The 10,083-nt window shown below is 41.8% G+C and overlaps 1 protein-coding gene across 1 annotated transcript; it reads right to left on the bottom strand.

Moving 5' to 3' along the window:
• Nucleotides 1-5,080: 5,080 nt before the first annotated feature.
• LOC119739427 lies at nucleotides 5,081-7,545 on the bottom strand. The gene has a single exon (XM_038214374.1). The coding sequence runs from the start codon at nucleotides 6,347-6,349 to the stop codon at nucleotides 5,222-5,224; it is 1,128 nt and encodes a 375-aa protein (XP_038070302.1). The 5' UTR covers nucleotides 6,350-7,545; the 3' UTR covers nucleotides 5,081-5,221.
• Nucleotides 7,546-10,083: the final 2,538 nt, after the last annotated feature.

The raw sequence follows: 10,083 nt of genomic DNA on the forward strand, positions 1-10,083 counted from the left end.
CCTTTCCTATTAGCTTTGGCCTGTAAAAGGAGAAGTAGAAATTATATTCTGCCTTGGACATTGTGTTGGTTTTTTACTTGCTGATCTTTGTTCTGAATAATATAGGTGGCAGTAATGGGGCTAGTCAGGTAGTTTATTCCCACATTATGTCCTTCCAAGCTGGATCTGTTTTCTCCAGAAATCTAATTTCTATGTATCAGTGATCTACGTATAAAGGTGTTATGATGGCGTGTTTTGTTTGCAACTTTCTTTCATAGAATCGCTCTTTTATGGTATTTACCACGTAGTCTGTGATAATGCTCTGTTTCCCACGGGCCGGGTTCCCGCACAGAATACCACGTCGTCCATACCGGTAAAGGTATTAACTCTGAATAAATGTCCCGTCCTTAGAAATTGTATAAAAACGAAACGACTATAGTATTGTGTTTTTCTTAGTAAACTAATAGAGCACTACCCACAGTGGCCTTCTCCATACTTACTTTAGATTCGACTTGTTAATCATGGTCGCTGCTGACATAAGTTGTGACGTTACGAATGACACTGAATCGTGTTTTTCAGGTTTAAGACGAAAGGAGCTTGATTGAAATTCGTCGTATTATTTTATTTGACAGCGGTCGGTAAACACATTTTCAAGGAATCGAGGAGCGCTTATTATCTTTCAAGCTTCTTATACAGTACAGTATTTCTTACGAAAACAAACCCCACCGTGTTTCAAATAAAATGTTGACTTCTATGAAATCTGGTCTCTTTTACCTTATATGGACTCTAAGTTTACCCTAGCTCACACGTGACAAGTTACATCACTGTTCTAATTCTGTCCGCTGAATGAGGCGTGCGCATGCAATAATAAGTCAATCTTTCATGCAGCATTTCCCACGTATCTTTGTAGATTCATGAAACGGCCGTATGGTCAGGAGTTGTTATTCCATTTATTGTATGACGATTCTTTATTCAATTATTTTGGCCACCTCGAAGCGAGATCCCCAACTGCCACTCGTTATATTCATAACCGTGATTCTTTGATTTTTTAGAACCATATTTTCGCAAGTTTGCCTTTTGCAGTTTCTAGTTTTCGTGATGATAGGCCTATATGCACGCCCAAGAATTTTTGCTCTGTACATTTTGTACCGAGAACGAACGAGGCCTTTTCAATTTTCATCTTGCAATCTTTAGTAGTCGCTTTATCAAGAAAAAAGTGCATGTTGTTATTTTTTAGGGTTTCTCTCAAAATAGTGCATTACATGATTGAAATAGCTTTCAGGTCAAGGCCATGACAACGGTCTCTAAGTGACGCTTGTGACGTAGTTGTTTTGTATGGAACGCAAAGCGTTACAGCTTTTGTGGGAATAATATTAGTGCATGTACACAGCATATCGTCAGTATCATATGATTCTAAATAATCCAAATATCAAACTTGGATCCGGTTTCTTATGTATCTTTAAATAGATCGGATGTTTTATGTGACGTAGGCTACTGACGCAGCAAAAACGATTGGAATTCTAATTAGAAAGGTTTGCGTACTTCCGGTGTAAAAATCAAAGTTTTACGTTGCAACATGGCAGCTTCACTAAAAAAGAATACACGACTTTTGAGAACACTTCGAAAACCACTTGATTGAAATCACTGCTCCCTTTATAGATCGTTGCTGTAGGAACTGAATACTGGACTCCCTGAACTTACAGTTACTCGGTCAATCCGGTTACCTAGGTTACCTGTGAATAGATATCAACTCGTGACAGATTTATCGGTCAAATACGAGCTCAAAAACCTTTGAAATGTACGACTTCTTGTCAATAAAAGAATGACGAATTCAGTGTCGGTACAGCGCCCCTTGTCATGTTTTGCAAATTTGACCCGAGTCGGTAATCATATCAACCATTGTTGCTGGAAATAATACAAACACTGGACCTCTGGTTATAAGAAATTGACATGTACATGTAGTTCACAATGTCAAGGAGTTTTAGCCTGTGTGTATTTTGTGTCCAATTTCGTTGGGCTCGCCTCTGTAATTGCATGTCTAGTTGATGGATGACCCGGCGGGACACCGCTAGATTTGTGGGTTTAATGGAGACGCATGCTCCGTGGCACATTTCAACGTGCAGCAAGAATAACGCTTGTCCTATCATTACTCTGTGTTTCAAGTCACAAGGCATCACCACGGCACAGCAAAGATGTCGTTATTTAAACATTAAGTTAATAGAACATTAAAGTCTGTCTTTGTGGACAAAAGATAATTATGTCCTTTAGACCAGATTCTTTAGGGGCTGATTGTGGGGCGAGTCGGTGATTAGTGGTGTATACAGTCAGAACTGGATAGGCTTATCGGCCTACGTAAAATGATGTGCATATTACGATTGCTAACTCTGTCAATTGTAGCTCGATGTTGTTTGAATTCACACGAAATTTGACCACAAAAGGACATCGTACTATTTATATGTTCAAATGCAGAAACTGACCTGTTATTTAATGAGAGTTAAAAAACGCACCGGATCAGCAGGTGGTAGAAATAACAACCAGCGCTTGACAATAGCCGTACGTGTTCCGCAGGAAATAGAAATTATTAAATTCGCGATGTACAAATGTAAAACCTGAGTATGAATAAGTTATTTTCTAACTGTGTGATGAATATTTTCCTGTTTTCACTTGTCCTGGGTCGTGTACTTTATAGTACGTTATCTGTTTGTTTAAATGCTTTTTGGAAGTGTGAGAAATATATCGCCACCTTTGTTATTGTGGACAGCCAAAATCAATCTATTTTTGTACATGCACAAAGTGTACTTCGAGTAGCCGTAGGTGGTAGGAAACATCGATACATTGTAGGTGATTGGTTGTTATAGCCACAAGTGTCTAATGAATTATGCAGGATGTACGTGAATTATGAAGAAGGCACGGAGGAGAAGTAAATCATCGTGTCAAGCGTGTGCACGCCATTGGGTAAACCGGCTTTCTTGTACTCTTAAATCAGTAGCACGGGAAAGGCAGCAAGAGGCGAATGTCAACCAACGAAGAAAATTGGGTATGGGGGGAAATGCTTTCTTTCAAAAAGAAGGAACATGATCGACCCCCCCCCCCCCATCTTGCTGTCAGATTTGGATTACGAGTGATGGTGTCCAAGGACACAGCGTCCAAAGAAGATTTTCATCTCTTCAAAGTTACATAGAATGTATAAATCCAATTCCCCCGTCTACATGGAGAATTTGCCCTGACTTGTTCCTGTCGTAACACAACAGCTGAACTGTGGACTTGTTTTCCGCTTTCATTTTGTTGCTGACTGGAGATGTGCGAGTATAAACTTTGACCCCTAGACCTGTAAATCAAAATACTTCTGACGTCAGTAGGCAATTCCCTGGAAACAGGTTATTTTTAGTCGCATGTACCACTCTTGAGGATTCCGTTGGCTTTGGAGTGCCGAAAGTATTTTCGATTTAAGAATTTTTTTTATAGTAGTATAAATTTCGTTTAGTCTGTAAAAAAACCCATTAAAACGTACTGAATTATGATCTACTCAAAACTCGTTGAATGGGTGCAAATGGCAAGATAAATTCAACTTTTTGAACACAAGGGGGGAAATGGCATGTCGCTTACCACACAACAATCTTATAACATCATTAATATATGTACATAATATAACGTGTGGGAACAATGATCAACAACGTGTACGTGTCGGTTTATTTAAGACAAAAGCTAACACATGTAATGCCTGCCTGACACTCATTAGCACGCGTTGAGCGTATTACACGTCATAATACAAGATTCGTTTTTGGCATCTTCTTTTGAGTGTAAAAGCAAATGTACAGCTCTATTTTCAAAGGTAGTGCCTGACCTGTTGCCATGACAATAATATTAAGTACACAATGCTTTGCCTAATAATTGATTTATAACCATCGTGTGGGCATTGTGGCACAGGATAATAGTTGAGGTCAGGCTGTGTAAGTCCGTACTGCATAATGGATGTTGCCCTAAGTTCTCGCTTTTCGTCGACTGTTAATACCCAAGTTATGTAGGCCCCAGCAATTTTAGGGGGAAAAGTCCAACTATCATAGTTCCAAAAGAAAAAAGCGACATAAGACTTTAATTTCAAAACATTCTACTTCTCACTATACAAATATTGTCTGCTGCAGAGCTAATTACTTGTATGTGATTCATAATTATGCATAAGTAGTATTGTTCGGGGAACAATAAAACATGGCATTGCGAAAAACTTTTCAAAAATTGTATACCAACTGTCAGTCGCGAATTAAACACTAAAAAGATAAGTGTGAATGTACATGTAAATGTGTTTTAGATTAATCATTTTCCATGGTAGCATTTATTTTATAAGTTTTTGTGTAGAAAAAAAAGTTTAGAATTATTCAAATGCAACTTTCTCGGAATTCATTATTCATACGCAACTACGTAAGTGCTCTAGGGTGAGTCAACAAGAAAGTGACCGAATTAGAAACAAATATTAAAAAAAATAACATAGAGATAAAGTACGTGTGATTGACTAGTAACTGTAAAGTTTTACTTAGTTTGCATACTCTCTTCTAAAGTAAAAAAATCACAAAATTCAGCTGTCCACCACTGATTTTATCCCGTTTTACGAACTGATGAATACCCATTAAGATCAATGAAACATAAACGTTTTCCCACCTCCATGAATGAACGAAACTTGCAAAGGAAACAGACAAACAATCGCCATCAGTATTTCAGAAAGAAAGATCGAGTAGACTTGTTCTCATATTCATAACACAAAAGCTAACATAGTAAAAATTAATGTCTCAGTCTTGACTCAAATATTTAAAATTTCATTTATATTTGAATGCCTGTGTGTAATCTGTAATTCTCACTCGGCTCAGTAGCTTCCAATGGCATTCCTAGATCCACGGACAGCTTTAAAAATAGGTTCTTTGAGTAAAACATGCATTACTTCTGCTGGCATGGACAAATTTCAGTAATTTTTTTTTTTTTTCAGAAGAGTGGAAGAACATACTCTAGGGAGACATACTTCATTCGTGTATTAAATTTGATTGCTTTTTAAGAAAAAAATCATTAATCCAGGTCACTTTCATTTGACTCACCGTCCCTGTAGATTTAAAGGTATCAAGATACGTTAAGGCACTTATCTTTGGAAATCTTTTAATGGAACAAACCACCCATTTTGTTTGTTTTCGCCACTTTACTTTGTTCCTGGTTTAGTGTCTGCTTTTCTTATTGTTTTACGCTTGCGCAGCAATGTTTCTTAGTCACTGTCTTCAGAAGGTACACGGAGATATCTGCAGGCTTTGAGTTGCTCAAACTGGTCTTGTAAAGTCGGGGTAGATTTTGCAGGTGGTGAAGGCTGCATAGCATCCGGACTGAGATGACTGAGCCGAACGGGGCTTGTTGCTCGTCTGTGACGGGGTGCACCATTAGTGGCACGGGATTGGGATGCATTCAGGAGCACAGGATTGTAAGATGGGTTCTTGAAGATACTGTCTTTATCGAGTCGAGTTAGATCCGCCATATCTACAGTGACACGACGAGTTCGGACCGCTTTGTTGATGTTGGTAGTACTCTTAGCTTTCCTTAACGGAAGGAGGGATGATATAGTCTGCGCTCGCGGTCTGGTAACATTTTCTGCGGATGACCCGTCAGCATTCGATAAGCGTTTGGTTTTGGGAGGATCTGAGGGCAGGCTCTCAGTTGAGGAGTTTAGACTTCGTGATCTTGGTAGGCAAATACTTCTGCGTCTGTTAGAGTTGTGGACGTCGGTAGCTCCAATATGAGCTGATTTGGGTCGAGGGCGTGCCCGTCCGTCAAGTTCGTTCATGGAGCGGGACCGTCGGATACCGCCAGTGTTTGACGGCGGGGATGGGGTAAAGAGAGTCCCGGTGTCTGCTGATTCTGGTGCCGCCGTCAGCCTTTCCCTTTCAGCCTCTTTACGGAAGGAAAGTGGTGGTAGCGATCCACTGCGCTTCCGGTTCTTAGGCAACTCTTGATTCCCCTCGGATCCTGAGGCAGGTGGATTAGGGCGTAATTGATTGGTGTCGGTTGTACCTTGGGTGGGTTGGATGGATTTCTCGTCTGTTGATTTGTCTTCCCACGCCGAAGTTACCTTAATCTCTGGCAGCAAGGAAGCTTTGAGGTTCAAGATCTCCGCCTGCATCTTGCTCTGCTGTTTCTCCAGGTCTCGGAGTTTCTTGTTCAGTTGTTGCTCCTCGATGTTATTGACCGTTTTAGCTCGTGTCATGTCCGTAGTGTACATAGGAGTGGCTACCTTACGCCGCATAGACGGGGTCAGGTGTAGAGGGGGCTCCGACCCATGCTTCGTTTTGACCGAGAGCGTGGACATGTCGACTGGTATAATAATGTTTGCGTGCTCATGCATTGAAATCTGTAAACACGTAAAGCCACAACAGTCGAACACTGGCCCGGATCACAGCATGCCACAGTAGAGCTAGACCAAGATACGAAGACTCCGTGCCAGTTAAGCTTCACTGTAATAGGCGATTTAATTCCCCAATCTTGTCTCCGATGATCTTACTTGTCCGAATGGAGATCTGCCAATGGAAAGTTGTTTATAACTTGCGTCGAGGTATGATTACGTAAAGGTGCTCATCCACAACAAAAAGGAAGTATGAATTAGTAATGTTTCCACTTCTTCGAAGCAGTTCTGGTTAAAGACGGACTGTGACAGTCAATAAGCGGGTTTAACAGCTTATGTGGGTTTACGAACACAATTCGCTCCTTGCGAATAGTTATTGACAAACCTTGTTCATGGATGATCTGCTTGTAACAGTCCTCAGCTCGGAATAGAGTGAAAGTTATCCCATTGATCGATTACATTCGCTGAGGCCACCTGTTGTTGATGATAATAATCATACTCTCATTCGGGTCCTACAATTAACTCTCGCTGTTTGTTCCTGACATGATATCGCCATGTAGTGCTCGTTCGCTGTTGGGAGCGTAGCAAGTCCAACCATGGTCCAACTCAATTCACACGCATTGTGTGGCTGGCTCCGAGGGGGAAATATTCCCGACCGCCACGCACGATCACATCCAGTAACAGTTGACCTGCATGGAGAGATGAGTGATCATCATCAGGATCATGTTCACGGTTCGCAGTGGGTACCAAGTCCGCATTACACCTGATCTCCTTTGCTTGCCAGGGTGTTCATCCCGGCTGTATTGAAGCTAGAACATTTTCGATTCTCTCTTGGCGTCGGGGAGTTCTTGGACCAACGTAGTCTCTGCCGCCGGGGGAGAGGTAGACAGCACTAAGTGATATCGACGTACTGGCGTGGCCACTGCAACCCATACAAGTTTTCTGAATGGGACTAATGTCCACGGCTCAATGAAACCCCTGGATCGCTGCTCTCAACAACGATAGCGATCCATTTCCTCCAATTCTGCTGGACACGCCGAGTTGCGCAGACTGAATGGGGATCGGTGGGGAAGCTGAATTGACCACGGGTCGATTTATTGGATACAACCTTCCTCAGTCATCCAACACGAGTTGAAGACACAATGAAAACCTGACACATCTACCCACACACCCAGCATGAGCCTATCTCTCCCCCTCCCGATGGGGTTGTTCGCCTCTTTATTGCTCTTGCCAAATGGAGTCGTAGGCGCATGCGTAGTTGCTTACAAAAAGGTCACCAACTGGGGCTTTTTCATCCCATGTGATCAATCTACCATTTGGGGTCATACATTTTACTTTTTCTAAAGTTCATGCTAAAATATTCAAAAGCTTAACCGTCAAGTTTGTAAATTAAACAGAAAAACATTATTGATTGAAATACGCCTTAGATTTTTTTTTTTAAAGGGAAATCACTTGACTTGTTTTCTTTATGACTTGAATGAATTAAACTGATTGCGACTGAACCAGAAATGAGAATGACATGTCACCTAAATTGGACTAAAAAGCACAACCAACGATGCAAAACCAAACCACTGAACGTGATTTCCATAAAAGAAGCCGTTAATGTCTGACCTTTAGTGACCCCAAAAGAGAGACCCCAAAAGAGAGCACAGCGCGTTAATGTTTTATTGTAATCCGTTGTTGAGGCTAGGACCCTCGAGCTCTCTGAGGACATTTGAGATTATTTTTATAAGTTTGGGCAAATTTTCGACCAGATGTTGCCACGAACGTTATTGCTGGAGGTGGATGAACTACATTGGCGTTCCGCGGGGAACGGTGGGGGACATTATAGTGGAGAACCAAATATGATGGTAGGGATCGGTTTATCAGCGCCTGTGAGGGCGGTAGATTAGAGCGAATGAAGAAGTCACATAATTGTCACACTCATCAGTGGCATTACTTTGGGAGATTGTAGAGCGCCCTCTACTGACTACAAGTAATTAACTCTGGGTGGGCGTTGGCTTAACTGGTTTAATCAATGAAGCTGCAGTTCGATTTCCTAAATAAATCTGTAGAAATAAAGTACCGTATTTTAAGTGACGAGCAGGATACCGTCTCAGTAAATAACATCAAGCTTAGTTTACTATGACATATGTTTTATCACGTGAGTACGGTGATATATTTTGACGCATGTGTATTTAATAACAGTTCATCGGACACATGTTTTTATCTTACTTCCCAAAGGAACATCTTAATGGAGTTTTCTTTTCAATAAGTGACTAGCAAGGTTTTATCTGTGGAGACGATACATTTTTTCCCGTGAGCAAGAGAGACAATTATGTAATACTGTCAACGGAATAGATGTCCTAAATTATTCATATAGTTGCAGGGGTTCTCCTATTCCTTTCTGCAGGTCATCCGTGAAAAATTAATGAAGTTTTCTCTTACCAGTGGCGTAGCCAGGAATTTTTCAGTGATGGGGGGGGGGGGGGGGGGGGGGCTGGAACATTTCTTGGGGGGGGGGGGGCGTCATATGTAGATCAATGATAATTTTTTTAGAAACTCAAAATCTCAGTGGGGGCGACTGGGGGGGGGGGCGACAAGGTTTCATGGGGGGGGGGGCTGTCGCCCCCCACGCCCCCCTGTGGCTACGCCACTGTCTCTTACACAAGGAATTTTTTTCGTTATAAGACTGACAGCCTGGTGTTTTGGTTCGTCGTCATCTTGATCAACTCCCTACAGGGCGCCCTCATCGGTCTGATGCTTCTCTGAGTGTTAACGTGAGGGCGCTGTGGCGGCAGAAGTTGCTGATGTTCTGCGACGGCGCGCATGCGACAGAATGAAGCTACTGACACCAAAACACGGAATGCAGAAACAGATATTGATGCTTAGGCTCCAAATTACTAGAACCCTTCAAGAACCGAGCGTATAACCACGAGTGAAGATGAGTTTCCCCCAGTCCAAGAAAGGAGGGGGTACAATAGCACCCGCTAGCGACAAATGTTGCCCCGTTTCGCTCGTTCCCAACACCCTATCAGAGGACGATGGTGTAACCGTGATACATTTTACAACTACTTTGTGAAGGAAACGCTAGCTGCAGCATCGTGGACATATCATTTTGCTATAACCAATCTAAGTGTTGACCTCGCAGGTTATCCAATGTATCCTTGATGACAGCTCCGTTTAAGGTCACCAACGCCCTTCGGCGTTGGGAATGAGTGAACCCCCTCCACCCCGATTATCTTATTTGTGACGGCCGGTCGTTCAGTGCTTCACCGTCTTATCCACCCAACCTCATATCCAATCCCCACCCTCTGGACCTGCTATGCACGGTGAGAAGCAAAATGGCGTAGAAAGTGCGTAGTCATAGGAACCAGGTTGAGTACACATACTGTCAGACAGATTTTATGGTTGTTCATGCATGGGACGATTGAAAAACTGAATATACCGCTATTTCAGAAAAAACAAAAACACACGCTTCGTGATGGGTATCATTTCCCTCAATTTCTCTAACTTGAGCGGATGCTTGTATTCATGTTTTATCCGTTCCATCTTTCTCACTGTGGATACGGACAACATTACACCCAAGAAGAATTTTGTAATTTGAAGACATCAGTTTATGTTACCTCGTTTTTCTTCTAATATCTTTTGATTATTTTTACCCGTCATTTTATTCCTTGTATGCAATCACTGTCATTTTCGTAACCTATTTCAAGAGACACCGTATTTCTGTTTAGATTCTATTTAAATTCGCAATT

The sequence above is a fragment of the Patiria miniata genome, unplaced genomic scaffold (genome assembly GCF_015706575.1).
Source record: "Patiria miniata isolate m_02_andy unplaced genomic scaffold, ASM1570657v1 HiC_scaffold_30, whole genome shotgun sequence".
Classification (NCBI taxonomy): Eukaryota; Metazoa; Echinodermata; class Asteroidea; order Valvatida; family Asterinidae; genus Patiria; species Patiria miniata.